The 23,485-nt window shown below is 38.6% G+C and overlaps 1 protein-coding gene across 2 annotated transcripts in view; it reads right to left on the reverse strand.

Moving 5' to 3' along the window:
- DOCK11 (dedicator of cytokinesis 11) overlaps positions 1-23,485 on the reverse strand; it is a 198,562-nt gene that overhangs the window by 25,627 nt on the left and 149,450 nt on the right. For both annotated transcript variants that reach the window (XM_037146004.2, XM_037146003.2), the window contains 5 exons: positions 21,642-21,824; positions 18,947-19,060; positions 15,800-16,015; positions 15,651-15,708; positions 2,109-2,215 (listed from right to left, as the gene is read on the reverse strand). In XM_037146004.2, coding sequence (XP_037001899.2) covers positions 2,109-2,215; positions 15,651-15,708; positions 15,800-16,015; positions 18,947-19,060; positions 21,642-21,824 — 678 coding nt within the window. The remainder of the gene's footprint in view (positions 1-2,108; positions 2,216-15,650; positions 15,709-15,799; positions 16,016-18,946; positions 19,061-21,641; positions 21,825-23,485) is intronic.

Genomic DNA, 23,485 nt, shown 5'->3' on the forward strand with positions numbered 1-23,485 from the left:
GATAACACTTCAGTTGTGCAGATCCATTTACCCCCCATAATCTCCCTAGAATCTTTCCACTGCCCACCATAAAAACTGGAGTTCAATGGAAAATCATCTAAGACTCAAAAAGTAAACAAGGCTTCACAACTAAATAGTGAACTGGAATTAAAATTCAAGTATCTTGATTCTCTGTTATGATTAATTCAGCAAACATTTTAAATGTCTCTTGTTCTAGGTTCTGGGGGTAAAAGGAACCCTAAATGTCAAGTCAGTGATAAAATCTGACATTTCTTTACCACTTAATGACTTTAAAAGACCCCTTACATTTATTGTGAAGTGACCAGGATAGTATTACCATCTTTTATTTTACCAATGAGGAGAGAGACCCATACAGAAATAGTAGGTAAAGCTTCAGGGTCTGTAATTTTAGCTAAACCACAGCTAACTTAAGATTAGCTTGTATTCTTTTTTTAAGTTTCTAAATTTTATTTGATTTTAATTAAAATTTTATATTTATATTATTGTTCAATTACAGTTGTCCTGATTGGCTTTTACTCTAAAAAAATAAATTCATGACGTATTTGTGAAGTGTGTCTCTATCACCTTGACCTGCTTTTTGTGTTTCTTTTTTCCATTTATTTATTTATTTATTTATTGTTCAAGTACGGTTGTCTAATTTTCACCCCACCATGCCCCCTGCCCCACCCATCCCTTGCTTGTGTTTCTTCTTACTTTTCCAAAAAAATGTATTTCTGCCCCAGTTGGTGTGACTCAGTAGCACCAGCCTGTAAACCAAAGGGTCACCAGTTGATTCCCAGTCAGGGCACATGCCTAGGTTGTGCGCCAGGTCCACAGTAAGTGATGTATGAGAGGAAACCACACACTGTTTCTCTCCCTTTCTTTCTCCTTCCCTTCCTCTCTCTCTAAAAATAAATAAAATCTTTTTAAAAATTCAAAAAAAAAGTACGAACCGTAAAATGACAACAAATTCACAACTATCAACAACTGAACCTAATAAAACAAAAACAAAACTAAAAATGAACTAAGCAAACAACCAAAACAGGAAGATTCACAGAAATAGAGATCACATGGAGGGTTATCAGTCGGGAAGAGCAAGAATGGGGTCAAAGATACGGGGAATAAGAAGCATAAATGGTAGGTACAAAATAGACAGGGATAGGCAAGACCAGTATATGAAATCGAGAAGCTGAGGAACTTATATGTACAACCCATTGACATGAACTCATGTGGGGGGGGTGCAGGGCAGAGGGGAATAAAGGGAGAAAGGGGGGGAAATAGGACAACTGTTAATAGCATAATCAATTAAATATATTTTAAAAATTCTAATGGGTAACATCCAAACATTCATAGTTTCTCAAAATCAGACCTCAGCTACTACTCTTCTCTGGTTTAGTCAAAAAGAATCCACTTACTTGTACCCCAAATATGCCTTATATATCCCTACCTCTTAGCTTTTGTCCCTGCTGTTCTCCTGTTTGAATGCCTTCAGGGTGATCTCATTGTTCAAATCCCTCTCTAATCTAATACCTCCTCTGTTCTATCTCAGCTCAAAGGCATCTCTTTCACTTCTGATTTTGCATGGAACACTACTGTTTATATTATTCAAATGACATTGTCTTGCTTATTTCCATGTTGTGATGGTGTCTTATTTGTCAGGCAGATGCTAGAGGTCAGAGATCAGCCATGTTTAATTATATGACAGCTCCTATATCATTAAGTCCAGAGCCTTGTTCCTAAGTCAGTGCTCAGTAAATATTTGTTGACTGTGGGACAAGTGAAGCTGTTTGCTATCCATATAAAGTTTAGAGTACAAATTTTCCATTTCAAAAATATTTGTATGCATGCTCTGCTTAGCTGTTACCTCACTGAAGATTTCTCTGAAGTGTGTTAACCCTGATCTGGTTACTGTGATGGTGATTTCAGGATGATGAATGTTGCATTTCTAAAACCAGAGATTAGGAAGAGTTCCAGAGACAGGGCTCCACATCACTAACAGGAACATCTTTGCCCTGGGCTGTCTTAATGCCTACAGTTTATCAACCATTAGGCAGCCTCCAAATTAAGTTAAACTTACATAACTGGCAATGCAGGCCATGGAATCTTACCTCACTATAATGGACATCCATCATTCCAGCATCTTCTTTCATTGCTCCTTCTTCATCTATATTAGGAGTAATTTTCTTGAAGGCTGAACATCCACTTGGAAATAATTCTGTGAGAATAGAAAACCAGTGAAGTAAATTTATATAAAAAGTGTTATGTAGTATGCAATTTCATTAAAAAAAAACTAAAAATGGAACTGCCTTTTGATCCAGCAATTCCATTGCTAAAATTATACCCTAAGAATCCCAAAATACCAATTCAAAGGAACCTATGCACCCCAATGTTCATAGAAACACAATTTGCAATAGTCAAGTGCTGAAAGCAATCTAAGTGCCTATCAGTAAATGAGTGGATCCAAGAACTATGTCATATTTACGCAATGGAATACTACGCAGCTGAAATAAAGGAGCTCCTACCCTTTGTAACAGCATGGATGCAAGTGGAGAGCATTATGCTGAGTGAAATGAGCCAGGTGGTGAAAGACCATATGATCTCACCTATAAGTGGAACCTAATCAACAAAACAAACAAACAGGCAAAATATAACCAGAGACACTGAAATAAAGAATAAACTGACAGTAACCAGAGGAGAGGGGGTAATGGCGGAAAGAAGGGGAAGGCTTGTCAAGGAACATGTATAAAGGGCCCATGGACAAAGCCAAAGAGGGGTAGGATGGAGGGTAGGAGGTGGCAGTGGGTGTGGCAGGGGGAAATGGTGGCAGGAAAATGGAGACAACTGTACTTGAAGAACAATTAAAAAAGAACAAAAGTGTTTTGTAAATAACAGACTTACACAGATTGGTTACCCTTAAATTTTCGTGAGGATCAAAGACATAAGTACAATTTTCAGTTACAAAAAAATTTTATAAGTTATTTCCAGCCACTACACATTATACCAGTTATTTTTCCCCAAAAGTGAGCTCATTTATAAATAATTTTCATTCCCTGATTATGTATCATCTTCAATGACAAATACAGTAAATGTTTCCCTAGTGTGATCTAAAAATTGTTATAAACACTTTGATCCTGTGTTCAATTATGGTCTCCTATCTAAATAGGGAGGGCATGTACTTTTTAGGTAACCACTGAATGCCTTTTTGTAACCATCTCTAACTCCTGATTTTCCTGAAAAATTAAGGAAAAGAATGGGTCATTGGGGGAGGCCTAACTTAGGACTTGTGAGACAGGAAGAAAAATGAAACACATGTCAAGGATGAAGCATCCTTGGAGAAAGGGGTCAGGGCACTAAAGAACCAGAGCTTTTGGAGTTAGACCCAGTTCTGTCACTAATTGCGTGACTTCAGACATATTTATCTCTATAGGACTGTAAGAGTTCTCATCGTCGTAAAACAGAGATACTAACTGCAGTATGAGAATTAAATGAAATATAAAGTGTTAGAACAGAACCTAGCATATCAGAAGTATTTAATGAATTACTATTCCCGAGAAAAGCTACTAATACTAGCTTTCTCCAGGTTAAATAATTTCTGCCAGCCGGTATAGTGACTGCGCAGCTGGACCCCTTAGAGGTAGGAAGTGAGCTCAAGCTGAGAACCACTGCTACGGGATCATGGACCAAATTATTACTGTTAGGCAACAGTCTAGGTATAAAAGACTACATGGTTGCCCTACTGATTCTAGAGAGAAACATGTCTAACCACTCCTGTTGTGGCTATCTTTACTAAGTGGGTTGGTCACAAAGAGAACAAATTCTTATAGTAGTTGATCAGAAGGGAACAAACAACTATTTTACTCTATTGTTCTACAATGGCTCTAATAGTGATGCTTGGGGAAATAGTGACCTACTTGCAACTAAGTATGTGGTAAACTTTCTGGGAGAGGTTGGAGAAGGAAGATTTAAGAAAGCCAAACCACATATTAAGGAGATCTCTCAAAATTCTGGTGGGAAAGGGTCATGTAACAAACAGGGCTTGGATTTTGCCAACCCTTCTTGTGTAAATGGAACCTAATTAGACATACATAAATCTGGTAAGATGCATGGGTTATCAAGTAAGTACCAGTCTGTTATGCGGGAGATAAAATTATGGTGGGGAAAGGAGGGAGGGAGGAAGAAAGGGAAGGAGGGAAAAGGAGAGGGAGAGACAGAGAATGAATTTGTTGTTCTACTTATTTATGTATTTATTTGTTGATTTTTTTTATGTTCCCTGAGTGGGGCTAGAACTTACAACCTTGGCATATTGGGATGATGCTCTACCCAACTGCCTTACCCGGCCGGGGCCAAGATGGAGTTACTCTAAAGTACAGGGCCTGGCAGAAGATCTGCTTGGGTGTGGTTGGTAGGGTAATAAGATGGGTGCAGTAATTTATAGTTTTAATTTCAACATTTCACCCAAAATGACATATGGTGTGCTTGAGTGTTATATTGTTATGTTACAGAATTACATGCTTATGATTTTGAAATAAAATATTCTGTAATAAAAGACAGGTGTTATTTGTGCCAGACTCTGCTTTATCAGGAATGAAGAAACACATAGGGAGTGGTCAGTAGATTTCTGTTAAGGCAGGGGAGGCAGAAATGAAAATGAGATTTATTGGACTTTAGAACTGTTTTTGTTCAAGGACATTAGGTAATAAAAAAGCACTAACAATAGAGCATGACAAACTTCATTTGAGACCATGACGCACTTCTGAATAGAAGCATGACTAACACAGTCTGTTATAAGAAACCTACACTGGAATGCAAATCAATTCATCATTTAATTCTTCCACAAAGTCTTTCCATGAAAAAAAAAACCATCCCTGAACAGTGTGCTCAGTGCACAGTGTGCTCAGTGACACAGCCAATTTACATTCAGGATAGTGATCCTCATCTGAACCAGTAGCAACAATTGAGGATAATGATCCTCAAGTGAACCAGTAGCAAACAATTCTCAGACTGGCAGCTGGGCCACACAGGTCACTCTGAACAGTAGTAGTACATTAGAACTTTTTGAAATTTAAAAGAAAAATCTTTCACTTGATCACCTCTATGAAATTAAGAACTAGGCAGTAAGGAAGAGGGCCCCAACACTTGAGTGAAACAACCCATGTGGAGGGTTGGGTGGCAGGAGAAGTGGCAGTGGCCAAGCAGCCCAGGTTTGTGACAGGTCCCAGCATGCATGTGCCCACCCCATGGGTCATGATGCTGAACTGGAAGGTCAGCTCCACCAAGGGGGCAGGTAAAGAGCCCAACAGAAGATCGGCAAGGCTGTCAGCTAAACCTGCCCCTGCCAAAGTGGAAATAAAGCCAAAACTGGGAGGACAGAACAGGGTAAGTCTGCAGTCAAAAAAAAATAGCTAACAAAAGGGAACAGGGGAGCAAAAGGAAACCAGGCTGAAGTGGCTAACCAGGAACCTACAGATATGCAGAAAACAGAAAAACTAAAAGTGAGAAGAGCCCAGCCTTAGATGAAGCAGGAGAGAAAGAAGCCAAGTCTGATGAATATCATGTATCACGTCTTATCAGTGGTCCCCATCTCCCTTCTTGTACAATCCAGAGAAATATTTTTATCAATTATTTTGTAAATGCAAAGGTTGTAGTAGCTCTAAAAATATTTTTAAGAAGAAGGAATTTTACCTCATCCCAAAGTGTAAATTTAGCTTTTTTAAGAGATGAAATCACATGCTGTTTATTTTTTGGTACAACCAAAAATAGTGGGATATTGAATATGGGAGGCTCTGATTGTTTTGGTGTCAGCTTAACATTCCATAGATGGGGATACTGCTAATATTTTATAAGACAAGGCATACTAAATGGCAAATGGGAGTAAGCTGCGCATTTATTATGTCGTGAACATTTTAAATTACTTCTTCTATTCTCTTGGCTCTCCTTGTCAGAACTTTGAGCACTCTAAGTTAATCTTTGGTGTGGTAGTCCAGTTTTCCTAGTAACTTTGTTAATGCGCTGTGAAAGACTGAAAATTTGATTATGTAGTGTATGTAATTATTACACTGTCAATTAGTGTGACTGATGGAAAAGGGTATCAACATTTGAAGATATTGGTACTTGATTAAGGAAAATTAGCCTCCAAATTTTAAGCTGGAAAGTCACTGGAACAATTTTAGAATATAATCACAAGCATATGACTTTTGGGGGTTTTGGTATGTATGTTAAGAACTGTGTACAGCCCTAGCCGGTGTGGCTCAGCGGATTGAGTGCTGGCCTGTGAACTGAAAGGTCGCTGGTTAGATTCCCAGCCAGGCCACATGGCTGGGCTGCAGGCCAAGTCCCTAGTTTGGGGTGTGTGAGAGGCAATCAATTGATGTCTCTCTTGCATATCCATGTTTCTCTCCCTCTCTTTTTCACCCTCCCCGTCTCTCCAAAAATAAATAAAAATCTTTCTTTAAAAATAATTGTGTACAAACTGAAATGTCTGTGTATTTATCCTCAAAACAATGGAAATAATCTCAATTATGAAAGAAAAAAAACTTGAGTAAAGAGATAAAGAATGTAGTCCTTACGAGGAAAAGGGTCAATCCCTGAAGGCCTCAGGCTGCTAAGTCCATGACTTGGGGGAAAAATTCCTGTCTTCTCTGAGGAGACTGGAGTGATTCCCAAATCTAGGATTTTTCATCATTTCCTTCTTCAATGATATACAGAATGCTGTGATTTAGTGGAGGACAAATGATCAGATGAAGCTAAACCATTTTGGGAAAGAGCCTTGTAGAAGGAGGGTAATTAGGTTCCTTCTCAGAAAAGGGTCAACACCTACCATTGGAGGTTGTATCTGCATCATCTGGTGTACATAGTTCTACTGTGGATTTTCACTACAGAGTCCACTATTTTTGTTTAAGTGTGTTATCATGTTTCCTATGCCCCATGACATTTCTCTACCTAGAGGATACTATATCTCCTTGTTTGCTTAAGTTTTTAATACCCAACAAATTATTCAATGAAATGAGGACCTTTTTGTTTGTTCGGGTCTTGAAAATACTTGAGGAAAATTCTGATTCCCCTTAGTCCTGGAAAGATTTTCAGATGATACAAATTACTGACTGTAGAAGTGGCCAGTGTATATATCCCAAGAGAAGGAGGCATGTATTTGAGGGATCTTGCGTAACGTTATGTAGCATCATATAAGATGGTCTTGGAGAGTCTGTCAGCCTTTCTGGTATGTGATGCCTGTCCTCGCCCTTCATAGATAGCTGTAGCTTCTGTATTCCTGACGGCTATTCTAGGGAAAAGCAAGATAGAAACTGTCCAAGTAGCGGCCACAATGTTGAGCACAAATTTTCCCATTAAAAAAGTGGGAAGGAGTTTGGAGGTTGGGGAAGATGTCCAACCCTTAATAAAATAAGACCACTAGTCAGAAGAAGAGTAAGAAGTAAGAGTCCTGAGAGGAGGGAAAAAGGAAAAAAGGTATGATTGAGAAAGCATTGGTGAATAAAAAGCTTTGCAGAACTTTAGCTATCAGATTCTGAGCATGAAGACTTGGGAAAGGGATCAACATTACCCTATAAGGAATGAAAATAGTGGACTCTCTGGGAAAGAAGAATTCTTTTTCAGGATTTATGGGGGGACCTACAGGCCTGAAGCTTTGCTGAACCTTGGGTGCTATGTGGTGGTGGAAGAATGCAGAAACTTTATTCTTATCTTCCCTGGGGTAAAATAGTCTTGTCCTTTCTCAGGAAGAGGTACATCAAGTCTAGCCTCCAGAGAATGAGATCTAGGGACATTGTGAGGTTCCCCAACACAAGAGAAGTAAAAAAAAATTCAGACTGGCCCAGGCTGGGTAGCTCAGTTGGTTAGAGCATCATCCCAATACACCAAGGTTGTGTGTTTGATCCCTGTTCAGGATACATATAATATGGGCGAACCAGTGAGTACATAAAAAGTGGAACAACAAAGCAATTAATCAATCAATCAATCTCTTTCTTCCTCCCTTCTCTAAAATCAATTAAAAAATAAAATTTTTTTAAAATTTAAATAACTTTTTAATTGTTATTCTATTACATTGGCCCAATTTTTCCCCCTTGCCCTGAACAAAATACTGGCAATCCGGATTGAGAAATACATTAAAAAGATCACACACCACGATCAAGTGAGATTCATCTCAGGGATGCAAGGACGGTACAATATTAGCAAATCAATAAATGCAATACATCACATAAACTAAATAAAGTACAAAAATCACATGATAACATCAGTAGATCTGTTTTTTATTTTATATTTTTGGGGGTAGGAATAACTAACATCTAGTGTCACCACTTGAGAGTAACTTTGATAAAAGGAAGAGAATGATCAGCCTAAGGTCTGTCTGGTATAAAGAACAAAAGCTCTCTCTCTCTCTGAAAGAAGTTTGAGGCTAGGGACAGGGCAGGGAGAATTATACCCCTCCTCCCCCTTCCCTTTCAGTTCAGTATTTGAAACATGAGAAAAACGATCTGTAGTCGCTCCTGGAGCCGAGGGCCCACACCCTTGCTTATTTAGGCAACCACCCAATAAGACAAACTATTTTTTTTCTTATAAACTCTACATAGGAGAACATGTCACCAATGTGTCAGCTGGTCAGTATTTCCATTCCACTTTGATTTGAACAATGCTTTATAATGAATGACTTCAAGAGAAATGGCATGCAACTTTAACACAAAATTTTTAGCAATTTAAACGCCAAAGATTTATAATATTATTAACTCTCCTTCCTTTTTGTATTCATTAGCAAAGGACAGATATTTAATGATAGAAAACAAAGGATTCCAGAATTGCTCAATTATTTCTGTTAAATAAGTTTGTCTTAAAAGTGTAAACAGACTTCTGCCAAGATGGAGGCATAGGCGGAAAACCTTGCATCCTCACGCAACCAAATATAAAAACAATAAAGTTTTAACAACAATAAATGCAACCAAACCACACAGAAAATTGACAATACAAAGTCTGAAAACAATGAAATGCTCAGCTAAACCGGTAAGAGGGGCAAAGCCAGCAGCGGAGGAGGTTGGCCAAAAAGATCCCCAACAGGGGTGGTGTGCAGGCAGCCGAAGGCACGGATCCCAGGTGCGGGCTAGCTACGGGCGGACACAGGGAAGAGGCTCGGCTGGCTGTCGAGCATTTGCATGCAGATAAACCAGTGAAGAGGCGAGCATTGAGACCGCACGGCACAGGGCGGCTCACACATTTCTGCTGAAATAAACAGGCGGGGGCGAGTGGTGGGACGCACTGGGCCAGCCAGAAAGGACTGCCATTGCTCCCTCTCTGACCCCACCCCTGCATACAGCGCCACAAACCAGCGACCTGGGTGGCCCCACCCTGGTAAACAACTAAGGCACTGCTCCTGAGATGTAAGAGGCACAAACAGATCAAAACATGGCTCAAGAACAACTCAGAGCCCCAGAGCCAATAAATCTAAGTGATGAAGAAATAGCCAAACTTTCAGATGCACAGTTCAAAATACTGGTCATCAGGATGCTCACAGAACTGGTTGATTTTAGTCACAAATTACAGGAACATATGAAGGCTAAACTAATTGAAATGAATGGTAATGCACAGGAAACCAATAGTAATGGAAAGGAAACTGGGACTCAAATCAAGGGAGTAGATCAGAAGGAAGGAAAAAATGACCAAATAGAAAAGAATGAAGAAACAAGAATTCAAAAAAATGAGGAAAGGCTAAGGAACCTCCAGGACATCTTTAAACGTCCCAACATTCTAATTATAGGGGTACCAGAAGGGGAAGAGGAATAGTCACGAGTGGAAACCTTATTTGAACAAATAATAAAAGAGAACTTCCCCATTCTGGCAAAGAAAATAGACTTCCAGGAAGCTCAGAGAGTCCAAAGAAGTTGGACCCAAGAAGGAACACACCAAGGCACATCATCATTACATTAGCCAAGATTAAAATGAAGGAGAGAATCCTAGAAGCAGCAAGAGATAAGGGGACAGTCACCTACAAAGGAGTTCCCATCAGACTGTCATCGGATTTCTCAAAAGAGACCTTCCAGGCAAGAAGGGGCTGGAAAGAGGTATTCCAAGTCATGAAAACCAAAGACCTACAACCAAGATTGCTCTATCCAGCAAAACTTTCATTTAGAATGGAAGGGCAGATAAAGTGCTTCTCAGATAAGACCAAATTCAAGGAGTCATCATCACCAAGCCCTTATTACATGAAATGTTAAAGGGACTTACCTAAGAAAAAGAAGATAAAAAAGATGAGCAGTGAAAGGACAGCAAACTCACAGTTAACAACCACACCTAAAACAAAAGCAAATTAACAGGACAGCTAGATCACGAGTGAACCATAGAAATGAAGATCATATGGAAGATTAGCAACAGGGGAGTGGGAAAAGGAGAAGGGGGGAGAAGGTACAGAAAATAAGTAGCATAGACAGTAGATAGAAAATAGATAGGGGGAGGGCAAGAATAGCAGGGGAAATATAGAATCTAAAGAACTTGAGACACATGTTCATGAACTAAAGGGGAGAATGGTGGGGGAGGGGTGTGCAGGGTGGAGGGGAACAGAGGGGGGGGATAGAACAAATGTAATGGCATAATCAATATGAAAAAGAGGAAAAAAAGTATAAATATAACATTTTTTCAGATCTGCACTCAAATGTACCTTTCTTTACTCTGCTAATATCCAGCTCTTATCTAGATCATGGAGTTCTCAGAATGGATGACAGGTTAACAGATTAAGTTTTTAACTTGTTTTAAATTAGCAGCCTACTTTAGCATAACTATCATAGTTTAACCAGATAATTAACAAAAGGTATTTTGGATCATTTGAATGATTGAATATAAGAGGAAAAAAGCCTGAGGATTTTCCTACTGCCACCGTTTTAGAATCAGGTTTTCTACATTAAGTAAAATTTTCCAGCTTTAAAAATATATGGCACTCATAAATATGTAAACTTCTCTTAATTTTAACATTCTTATTTAAAATACAAAATGAACTTTTTCCTAGTCAGATAAGGACTCTTTGATTTCTATGAATTATAAATTCTAAAAAACCTGAAGGTATTATGAAATAAAATTTCTAATGATTAAAAAACTACAGCAATATGTATATTCTATATTTGTTGCTATTTTGTCTAATCTTATAGTTATATTTCTAACTATATCCTTAAGCTTAAGGATAATGGAGATATTTTTTTTAATTTTTCTTGGTTTTAAGGTCGTTGCATTTGTGAAAAATAATTCTAGGAAGATATTTTAATATATTTAACTATTTCAATATTTAAAGGATATAGTTTTATACTTACTGAACATAAAACTCTTATTTCAAATGTCTACTAATTTTAAAAAATGAGATAATAGTGACCTAATTTCCCTGAAAGATACATCTAAAATTTATCTAGTACTCTCTTTAGGGTTCTCATATCTGTTAGTCTATTTGGAACTGGAGGTGTTCAATTTCAATATTTAGTTTTACTGTAATTTCACAGGCAGACCAGTAATGTAGGACCTTCTTTTGATAGTCTTTGTTTTAAAACTGTATGTGTACCAAAAGGAGAAAACTGGAGTATACCAACTTCAAACAAATGCAGTGTTCAAAAAATCTCAGTATCAAGAAGAAAGTGTTCATTTAAAATATAAGTAAAATGAATCTACATTTTAATCATGATACCATCCACATTTGGAAAGATTCTTTTCAGTATTAAATGAGGCAATCAAATACTGAGCTTACATGTGAAATGAAAGATACATAGTTACAGATAGAAATTCTGTAATTAAAAACCAATGCAGTCCTGGCTTGTGTGTCTCAGTGGATTGAGTGCTGGCCTGTGAACCAAAGTTCAATTCCCAGTCAGGGCACATGCCTGGATTGCAGGCAAGGTCCCCAGTAGGGGGCATGTGAGAGGTAACCACACACTGATGTTTCTCTCCCTCTCTTTCTCCCTCCCTTTCCCTCTCTCAAATAAATAAATACATAAATAAATAAATAATCTGTTTTAAAAAAACCATAAAACATGATTGTATTCCCATATATGACCCCCACAGGATGGTTTCATTTTGACCTAAGGTTACTCATTTACTCTTAAAGGAAATAGCTTGGCTATTACAACAGGTAGGAGATTTCTTTGCAATGTCCATCACCAGTAATTTTTTAATATGTAACACCGCATAATATAGTGTATGTATTCATTTGATACACACATGTATTGCAAAATTAACACAATGTGTTAATCACCATACATAATTACCATTTGGGGGTAGAGAACACTTAACATCTACTCTCTTAGCAAGTATGTAAGACTACTGTTAACTATAATCATAAGTGAAAGTCTGTACCCTTTGAACAACATCTCATTTCCCCCAACCTCTGGTAACTATCATTCTACTGTTTTTACAAGTTTAGTTTTTTTAGATTCCACATATGAGTGAGATCACACAGTATTAGTCTTTCACTAACTTAACTTGGCATAATGCTCTCAAGATCCATCCATGCTATCACAAATGGCAAGATTGCCTTCTTTTTCCCAGTTGAATAATATTTGGTGTATGTGTGTGTGTACATGCACGTGCCACATCTTTATCCATTCACGCAGGTCCCTTTCACCTGTTTTTGTGTTACTAATTCACATCCCTTTATTTCAGTTTGAAGAACTTAATTCAGCATTTCCTGTAAGGCAGGTCTAGTGGTGATGAATTCCTTCAACTTTTGTTTGTCTTGGAAAATCTTTATCATTTCTGGACAGCTTTGCTGAATAGAATGTTCTTGGGTGGCAGTTTTTCTTCTTTAGCACATTGAACATATCATCCCATTCTCTCCTGGCTAGGGTTTCTGCTGAGAAATCTACTGACAGTCTTATGGGGGTTCCCTTGTAATTTACAACCTTGTTTCCCCCTTGCTCCCTTTAAAATTCTCTGTTTTTGGTTTTTGACAGTTTTATTACAATGTGTTTTAGAGATGATCTCTTTATGTTGCATTTGTTTCAGGATCTATATGCGCTTCATGAATGTGGATGTCCAAATCACTCCCCAGATTTGGAAGAATCTCAGCAATGGTTTCTTTAAATAAGCTTTGTCTCCCTCTATTCTCCTCATGGAACTCCAGTAATTCACATTTTTTTCTTTTGATGGTATCCCACAGATAACATAGGCTTTCTTCACTCTTTTTCATTCTTTTCTGTCTTCCTCTGAATAGATAATTTTAAAAGTCTTCCCTTCTTTTTTATTATTTTTAAAATTTACTTAATTATTGTTCAAGTACAGTTTTCTGTCTATTTCTCCCATCCCAGCCCACCCCCCAGGTACTCCCCACCTCCCTCCCATTTCCACCCCCCTTAGTTTTTGTCCATGTGTCCTTTATACTAGTTCCTCTAAATCCTTCCCCCATTTCCCCTGAAATTCCCTCCCTTCTCCGCTCCGGTCACTGTCCCCTTGTTTTCTATTTCAGTGTCTTTGTTTTTATTTTGCTTGCTTGTTTGTTTTGTTGTTTAGCTTCCTGTTAAAGGTGAGATCATATAGTATTTGTCTTTCAACACCTGGCTTATTTCACTCAGCATAATACTTAAAAGTCTTCCCTTCTAATTCACAGATTATTTCTTTTGCTTGATCCTGCTGGTTATGCTATTTCATTTTTGACTTCATTGTATTGTTCGGCTCAGGAGTTTCTGTTTAGTTCTTTTTTAATAATTTCTACTTCTTTGTTTAACCTCATTATGTTCATGTATTGTTTTCCTGATTTCACTGAATTTTGTTCCTATTTTATTGTAACTCAATGAGCTTCCTTAAAACAGCTATTTTGAATTCTTTTTTTAAAAGATTTTATTTATTTGTCTTTAGAGGGGAAGGGAAGGAGGGAGAGAAATATCAATGTATGGTTGCCTCTCGTGAGTCCCCTGCTGGGAACTGGCCTGCAACCCAGGCATGTGCCCTGACTGGGAATCGAACCTCAATCCTATGGTTTGCAGGCTCGTGCTCAATCCACTGAGCTACACCAGCCAGGGCAACTTTGCATTCTTTATTAGGATCTCCATGTCTTTGAGTTTGGTTAGTGGAAGGTTATTGTGATCCTTTGGTGATATGTTTCCTTCACTTTTCATGTTCCTTAAAGTCTTGCATTGCTGTCTTTACATCTGAAGTAGCAGTGACTTCCAACTTTCTTTACTGACTGACTTATAGAGAGAAATGTCTTCCATCTGCTCTGCTTGGGATTCTGAATCTTTCACAGACCTTCTATGGATACACCAGCTCCATACTTGTTGTTCCTTCTTATAGCAGAATCTTAAGCTTGTATGCCACCGCTCTATCATGCTACACACCAGGCCAGGCACTAATAGCCTCCTCCCATTTTCCTTTCCCAAGAGTGATGCTAAAGTTCAAGTTTGTGGTCTCTTCTCTACCCACAGATTCTGGCTGACTTTCTGCACATGCTCATTAGCTGTGTGCTAAAGCTTGCTCTTACTGCCATCAGGGGCATGCATAGGGAGCTAACTACAGGATGGGAGATGTATGGTGGAGGCACATGGAGCACTGGGGGTCCTTATGGGCCAGTTGGAGGGATCCACAGCCTAAATGTCTCTAGAAGCTTACTGGCATGTTTCTTGAGAAGAGTCCATGATCTGTGTCCCTGTAATGTCCTCTGGGAATTCTATCTGCCATTCTCCCAGCTTCTTCCTGCCCCAACTGCCAGTCATGATGATCACAACACAGCACTTGGATGGGGCAAGAGGGCAATGGACCTCTTTGGCAGCATCCTGTACAGCTGAGGAATCAAGTTATCTGCTCACATGATCTCTCTTGTCCCCGTGGAAGAAATCACAGGAAAGAGGTCTTTCTTGGCACTGAGCTATGCCACCTTGGAGAAGAGGTGACATGAGTCAAACTATTCCTCTTGCCCTCTCCAATGCATCTAAACTTGTATATATACATATTTTCTCCAATGGCACGCTGGTTCTCCACTGGACTCCTGGACTTCTACCAATGCTCTCTTTGTCCATGGGTGATTATCTAAGAAAGTATTGTCCAGAGGCTCCTAGACTGCAGCTAAGAGGGGCAGGATCCACAGCCAGGACAAAGATCGCCTGCCTATTACCCGATGTGGAGGTGGGTAATATTCCCCCCAAGTCCCTTGGCATATGGCACTGGATACACAGCTCCAAAAAAGGCAATTCTGTCTGTGAGTGGATGCCAAATTGTTATTGGAGGTGGTTATAAACAAGGGATGTCTTATTTGGCCATCTTGCTGATGTGTGACCCCCTTTAATACGAAGGTACTGTTGCACTAAAGTGGCTATGCAGATAAAATCTGGGGACAGTTGTTGGTGTCCTTGAGGCAGCTGAGGGGAGAGTAAGTGACTGGTATTATCCAGAGCTTCTCATCAGCCATGAGAATTTAATTTATGGCAGACTTCCAGGGAGACAGTGTTGGAAAATAAACATTGGATATCAGGCTTGGCCCTGTGTTAAATTTAACTTTTAAAACAGAAGGCAAAATGAACAATGTAGTCTTTTTAAAGTAACAACTTCTGTTAAATACTGAATGAGGCTAAAGGTAAACATATTTTTTTCAGAGGTCAGTTATATCACATTAGTAGTTGCTAGCCACAAAGATGAAAACTATGGTGCTAAAATTCTCCCCACCTCTAGTAACAGAAATGTCTTACTTTTTCGATGAAGAAACTCTGCAACCAAGGCTGCTACATGGACATAACACATTGCTGCCTAAAAAAGGATGTCAAAGAAAAAAAAACAGTTAGAATGTGCTCCAGGGGTTGGGCAGGGTTGTGTTTAGAACAAAACCTTAAGTAGTTACCTCTGAAAAATCTCCATTTTTCACATGAATCTTGGCCATGCTATCAAGCCAGGTTTTCCTGAGCTCTGGGGTGCTTGCATATGACTTGGCTAAGCTGTACTGGAGATCAATGAGCATTTCAGGGTCTTTCTCATGCTCCTTCATTTGAGCAGTGGCCATTAGAACAGTACGAATTCTTTTGGTCAAATCTTTGACTTCTGTAGGAAAAGCAGTTGCCTAATTTCCAAACAAAAAAGACATGTTTATCAATATTATCAATGTGCTCTGAGCCTCGGCATTGAATCCTAAGAATAACTTCTGATTTTATTTTATTTAAAAATTTTATTTATCTCTTTTAAGAGGGGAAGGGAAAGAGAGAGGGAGAGAAATATCAATGTATGGTTGCCTCTCGTGTGTCCCCTGCTGGGAAGTGGCCTGCAACCCAAGCATGTGCCCTGATTGGGAATTGAACCATGGCTGTTTGGTTTGCAGGCCCACCCACACTCAATCCACTGAGCTACACCAGCCAGGGCATAACTTCCAATTTTTAAATCTTTGTTACAGTTCTTGGTATTTAGTTCTTGGTTCCTGGCATGAGGCATGTCTAAAGAACTTTAAATTGATTCTTATTAAAATATCCAACCAGCTCAAGCTTCAGAGGCACTAAACTTGATGGCAGTATATTCACAATACCTAAAAGCATAGACGCTGCAGCCACGCTCCCTGACTTTGAACCCCAGCTCCCCCACAGAGGTCTACAGCCATGAGTGTAATCTATACTCACCTTACTATGTAATTTTAGTTACAACAAAAACTAAAACTGACAGCATACTTGTATCAGGCAGTGATCTAGGTGCTTTTACATGTTTTTACAACATGTAAAGTTTTTATAACAATCCTGTGAGTTAAGTACTATCATTTTACCAATGGGAAACTGAGGGGCACAGCAGTTTAAGTCTTGCAGTTGGTAAGTGGTAGAGACAGGATTTATATCCAGGAAGTCTGGCTCCAGAGCTAGTGACCTCACCCACTCTTCCACACTGACAAGCTTATCTATCTCACCCACCAACTACCACATACACTAGGATGAAAAGTGTACTACAAAAGCACCCACTTACACAAGTTAGAGGTTATGAAATCAGAGAACACTCTAAAGAGTTTCAAAAGATTATTAACGTCTGTCAAAGTGTCATTTTTGCCCCCTAAAACTAGTATGTTAGAGTGTGCTCTTTATTATGGCCATTAAGACAGTCTTATCATTTTCTCTTAACCCCACTGGAGTAATGAGAATTATCTGTATGATTGAAGATTAATAATGGACAAATATAGGACTTAGGGAGCTTTCCAATGTGAATATAACCAAATGTGGAGGAAACTTTTTAAAAGTGCTTTCTTCTCCTTCCGTTCTTGCTGCCCCCAGCCCTCTCAGAGACTGCTCGTGATTGGGGGCCATCCCGCACCTAAAGCAATGAGATGGTGGCCCCAAAGAAGACAAAAAGTTGCTAGAGTCAATCAAATCTAGGTTCTAACTTGTTATGAAAAGTGGAAAGTGCATGCTGGGTATAAGCAGATTGTGAAGGTGATGAGACAAGGCAAAGTCAAAGTGTTCATCCTCACCAACTTCCCAGCCTTGAGGAAATCTGAAATAGAGTAGTATGCCATGCTGGACAAGACTGGTGCCCATCACCACAGTGGCAATGACTGAAGTGGGCACAGAGTGTGGAAAGTACTACAGAGTGTGCACTCTGGCAGCCATTGACCCAGGTGATGCTGGTATCATTAGAAGCCTGCCAGAACAGACTGGAGAAAAGTAAATCATGCAAAACTTTTCTTTAGTAATATTAAACTGGCCAGAACTTGGTTTAAAAACTGAAAAAGTGCCTTAATCCCATGAAAATAATACTTATATACATAAAGTCCCTTCTTATATATTGGGAATGATACTCCACTTACTGGGACAAAGGCATACCCTGTTGTAATGGTGTTTACTGGTAGTGACTGACCTACCAGAACAAAATTAAGTCATTTCAGAAATGAGTCATGCACAAGATTTCCTACCAGGAAGAGCCAAAACACTCACCATCTACTGTGAAAGAGTTGCTAATCCAACTTTTACATAACATGGAATAAGGATGACAATAACTGGTAAAATAAACTCGTGGAGTATGAATAGAAGATCCCAAATGACAGAAGTTGTTTCTGTGCTCATGGGAGTAGTTGGGGCATATATTCAATATTTATCGCCTGGGGAACCAGAAGAACTGGCTGGAAAGTAAACTTCCTGTGGGAATATTTTTTGCTACATAGATTCGACACGTCCCAAACACCAAGGATGCTGTGACTGTGAGCTTTATTTTTTTTCAGATTTTAAACAATGTTGTCAAATTATGCTAGAAGATGACCTTTCCCAAGAATGGAGATAATTCCTCTGGGAGGAAAAGTCCTTTATTGGCAAAGAACTACTCTTCCCTTATACACATGTATCCCTGAAGATCAGTACACGCTTGCTGTGCAACAAAACAACACACGAATGGGTTTTAAGCATATAGGTAAGAAAGAGGAATGGAGTTCAGAGACTTTGGGTGTGCCAATAAGTATCCAGGGCAAACCACAATCAGTTACCAGATGATTCTTAAAACTCATCAAATAGAGAAAATGGGACAACTGTAATAGCATAATCAATAAAATATATTTTTAAAGCCTCATCAAATAATAAACCCCTTCTGTGCCATCCCTCATCTGTTGGTGATGGATTAGGCAGCTGTTAACTGCTCTGAGAAGTGAGATTTTGTGAAATTTTAAACTCACTGCTTAACCAATATTATAAATTGTTAACTGTTTAGAAAAAAGGATCCATTTTTTTTGTGTGTGAGCAAGATTAGAAATCAAGCCCAGAAGAAATTTAAATCCTACCAGCTCTAACGACTGTTAGATGGATGGTCAATTGCCCATCCATTCAACTCATATGAACTATCTGCTATGTGCCAAGCAGTGTTCTAGGTGCTAAACATACAAAGGTGTCCAAGACAAAGCCTTGACTCATGAAGCTTACACTCTATACACTCTATTCTATCAAGACGTGAATCAAATTAACAGTTTCACTCTAGCAGTATAAACTTTCCTGGCAGTAAAGGTGGTTCTAATTTATTACTTGAATTGAGAACATACCTTCATAGGTCTGTCACTATTAGCAAAATTATTAATAATGAATAAAGACTCCTGAAATCTTGATCCTCCGCTTAGTGCTACATCAGCTATCAGCTGGCTTACAGCAATTATTATCTGTGGGAAAAAGCAAACATTGTTTTTCAATTATCTTTTGAACAAATGCTATTTTCATCATTGTATAAGCCCATAAGCACTCACATAAAGTATTTCTTTTAAAGATTCTACACAGTTCCACCATAATCTACTTTCTTCAAACATGAAAGGGTTTAAATTCTTCTACTAAAACAGCAAATCCAAAGGTCCCAATTTCTAATTTTACTGGGTTTTTCTTGATTACATGTGAATTTTTTTTCAAAACACATAGCATGGCTAGACCCAGAACTATTTCATAATAATGAACTGAAACAGTGGTGGTCAGCTCTCCATTTTGAATATGTTTGCCACGTAGTAGCTATGGCAAAGTTGGGAATAAATAATTTCTTTGATGGTTTCTCATTCCTTTTCAATAGTCTATTGCAGGGTCCCAAACTCCCAACTCCAGCACCTCAGCTCCCTTCTTTGTTTCCGACTAGTATCTACCTGGTTTAGACGGCAATATATGTAATGGTCTTTGATGGTGCTTTTTAATCTCTCAGGATACCTTTTAGGAGTGCCTAAATGATTCAGGCTAAGATGTTAATGGCTCTATGCTTTACTTCTGGGTCTTGGGAAGCAGGATACTTTAGGAACTGTGAATGCAGACTCTGGAATCAAACTGCTTCAGATGCAAATCTTGTCTTTATCAATTATTCACTGTGGGGCTTTGGAAAAGTTACTTAACCCTTTTTGTGCCTCAGTTTCCTCATTTGCAATATGGGAAAGATAATATCTGCTTTATAGAACTGCTCTGGGGATTAAAAAGATTATAATCATAATAATACTAGTTAACCCTTTTTGAGTACTTACTATGTGCTAGACATGGTTTTAAGACTTCATATTTATTAATTCATATATATTTGAATAACAGACTTGAGAGAACTGATGCTTTGATCCAGAAGAACAGACACCCTGATAGGGAATTTTAGGCATATCGGCACAATAGCCACAGAAGTGTTTTCGGGGGAGATGGTATTCAAGTGACACCTCATATAAAGCTGAATTATAAAAGCCCTAAAATATAATGCTAGCCCTAGTATCCAAAAGTAACCATATAGGAGATTTAAAAAAATTTACTGGGGTGACAGCAGTTAACAAAATTATGTATGTTTCAAGAGTACAACTCTATAATATATTCTCTGTACACTGTATTGTGTGTTGACCACTCCAAATCAAGTCTCTTTCCATCATTATTTATCCCCCCCATACCCTCTTCCACTGCCAGCAATCCCCACACCATTGTTCGTGCCTATGGCTTTTTTCTCTATGCCTCCACATACACCCTTTATATAGCAGATTTTTATAAAAAGAATGTATGTCCATTGGATTTCCACATTCCTGATGACATTTCTAAAAACCTGTGTATAGCCATTTCCCCATTTATAACCCACCTCCAATAAACTCCAATGGGCCTGACTATGGCAGTGAAGATATAAATATGACCAAGGAATCCTCACTGTACAAGGAGACCTACTGAGCTAAGGAGTCCCAATTGTGTTTTAGTTCAGAGCTGTTTCATCAAATAAGCAGTAAAATACAGAGATGTTGTGTAACCAGATAGCCCTGCAAGGTGAAAAAACATTTGGCCTCATTTTACAGATGAGGCAAATAGTTAAGACAGATTGAAGAACTTGCTTGGGTTACATAGTATTGAATAAATAGCTGAGCTACAGTTAAGCCCAGGTAGATCTGATTTCAAAGTCCATTTCTGTCACTACACCTTGAGACTTCTCTCACTTTTTAGTTACTGGGCATAATGGAATGTGAAAATCACAAACTGTATTACCTGCTATGGAATATTCATTAAGTGTTTGGTTTGTTATTTAATCATCTCATTTAATCCTCACAACAATCCTATGAGCTAGGTACAAATATTAACCACTATTTTACATATGAAGAAACTGAGCCAGAGACAAAGGAAGTAACTTGCTCAAGGTCACAGAGCGTGTGTTAGTCCCAGAACTGGAACTAGGGTCCACTCTTAACACCTATGCTCTAGAGTAGTGCTGTCCAATAAAAATATGATGTAAATGAACCATGTATGTAATTTTAGTTATTTTACTGTTGTTCAAGTACAGTTGTCTGCATTTCCCCCCCCACTACTCCCCCCTACCCCGACCAAACCTACCTCCCTTCCTTGCTTCCTCCCTCCCCCTTGTTTTTCTCCATGTGTCCTTTATAGTAGGTCCTGAAAATCCCCTCCCACCTCCCCTCTGGTTATTGTCAAATTATTCTTAATTCATGTATTAAATTTTAAATTGTCTAGTTGCTGTATTAAAAAGTGAAAAGATGCAGGTGAATTTAACATATTTTACTTAACCCAATATATCCAAAATACCATTTCAACATATTGTAAATACAAAATAACTGAGATATTTTACTTTTTAGTACTTAGTCTTCAAAAGCTGTATTTATTGCACATCTCAATTCAGACTAGCCACGTTTCAAGTGCTAAATGCTACATGTGGCTAACAGCTATTGTATTGGACTGGGTAGCTATAGATCTTGATGTAGAGGCTAAAGACTGACTAGAAAAAGAGGAGCTTTGATTTTCACTGACCTGCAGATGTGTCCTCAAAAATGTTTTCCTTTTGGTATATTCAAAGTTGTTTCTCATGAGAAGATACAAAAGTGCAGATGCTTCATTCCTGGTCGAGCTGATCTTTGAGGTGCAGCATTTTAAGACCTCATAGCAAAAGGCAGCACACATGTTTACCCTTCCTTTGAAAAAGGCTGAAGGAAACTGAAGAACAGAAAAAATGTAAGTATCTGAAAACCCAATCCTACAAATCAACGAACTATCAAATGCCTACTGTATTCCCACCTGAAACTGCTAGGTGCTCTGAGGATACATAATGAACATAACTAGTTTGGGTTCTCTGCTCTAGAAAATCCAAACTAGTTAAAAACACAAAGGCCAGTATGTATCAATGACGAAACAATTCAAGTCTGTATAAGTCACTACAAAAATGTGAGGTACTGACTCAAGGCTACAGGTTGAGAAGAGTTCAGCACTGACTGGAGAAAAAGATAAGCAGGTTCTTGATAATGAGTTAAATTCATGAATGACTGAAATGATGAATGACTGACAGTTCTCAATCTGGCCCTTAAAAGTGGGAAGGACAATCTACATACTTATTCTTCTGCTTTATATATAAACAGTTCATTATATTATGAACTTCCAAATGCTGAGCAAATTATAGTGGGGATCTATTATTCAGCAAGTGAAGTTGATGTTTTAACAAAATGAGGTATAAATGAAATATATACACACATACACACATATGCATACTCTACCCATAAAGTGTTCATTAAGATACATTTTTCATAGGAAAAGTAGTCAATATTATCTTAACAACTTTGGTGACAGAGGGTTACAAGACTTATTGTGGAAATCACATCTGAGGAATGTGTCAAGTTATTATGCTGCACACCTGAAAGTCATAAAATATTATATATCAACTATAGTTTAAAAGACATATTTTGGCATAGAAAGTGAGTACAAAAGTGATTAATACTCAAAACAGCTAAGTGGCTGTTACTTTGAGAATATATACAGTGAGCCTTGTGGAAGATAAAGTGTACATATAACATAGGCTTGTTACAAATCTGCCATGCTTACATGTGTAGGCAAGCAAGGAGGAAGCTGATTCAGGGTACGCAATGGATGCTTTTCTGGGAGTGTGAAGCTAGAGATCCAACCCCCTCCCCTTTATTTTATCCTCACCCAAGGACATTATTTTTCATTGCTTTTAGAGAGACAGGGAGGGAGGGAGGGAGGGAGGGAGAAAGAAAGAGAGAAATGTCAATGCATGAGAGAAGCATTGATCAGCTGCCTCCCTTACATGCCTGGACTGGGGGGTCAGGGTTGAGGATGAAGCCCACAACCTAGGTATGTGCCCTGACCAGAAATCAAAGCCACAACCTTTCAGTCACAGGATGACACTCCAACCAACTGAGCTGCACTTGCCAGGGCAAGAGGGTCAACCCTTTTAAAACCCCTTCTTGGGAATCTTGAAGTTAAACCCATCTGTAGGAGTCTATCTTCTTTTTATCATTTTAACACCTGTGCAGATAATGACTGTTTAATAAATGTTTTCTGATTGGCAACCAGGAAATCTCACCAATGGTTTCACCAGATTAAAACAAATCTTGCTAGACAAGATATTCTAGCATGGAAACGAAGGTGTATGGGAGGGCATAGCTGTAATGCTGATAATTCATTATACTGTCTTCTGCCCACATAATTTCTCTGAGTGGGCAATGGCTAAAATCATCTGTGATGTCCTAAAACTGTCAATTCCAATGGACTCCCTTTCCCCCATGTCTTGTTAGACCACTCTGTATCTCATAATAATGTTGACACTCTTTTCCCTTTTGGCTTCCATGATATCCTCCTTTCTT

The sequence above is a fragment of the Artibeus jamaicensis genome, unplaced genomic scaffold (genome assembly GCF_021234435.1).
Source record: "Artibeus jamaicensis isolate MK-2021 breed Jamaican fruit bat unplaced genomic scaffold, CSHL_Jam_final scaffold_378, whole genome shotgun sequence".
In the NCBI taxonomy this organism is placed as follows: domain Eukaryota; kingdom Metazoa; phylum Chordata; class Mammalia; order Chiroptera; family Phyllostomidae; genus Artibeus; species Artibeus jamaicensis.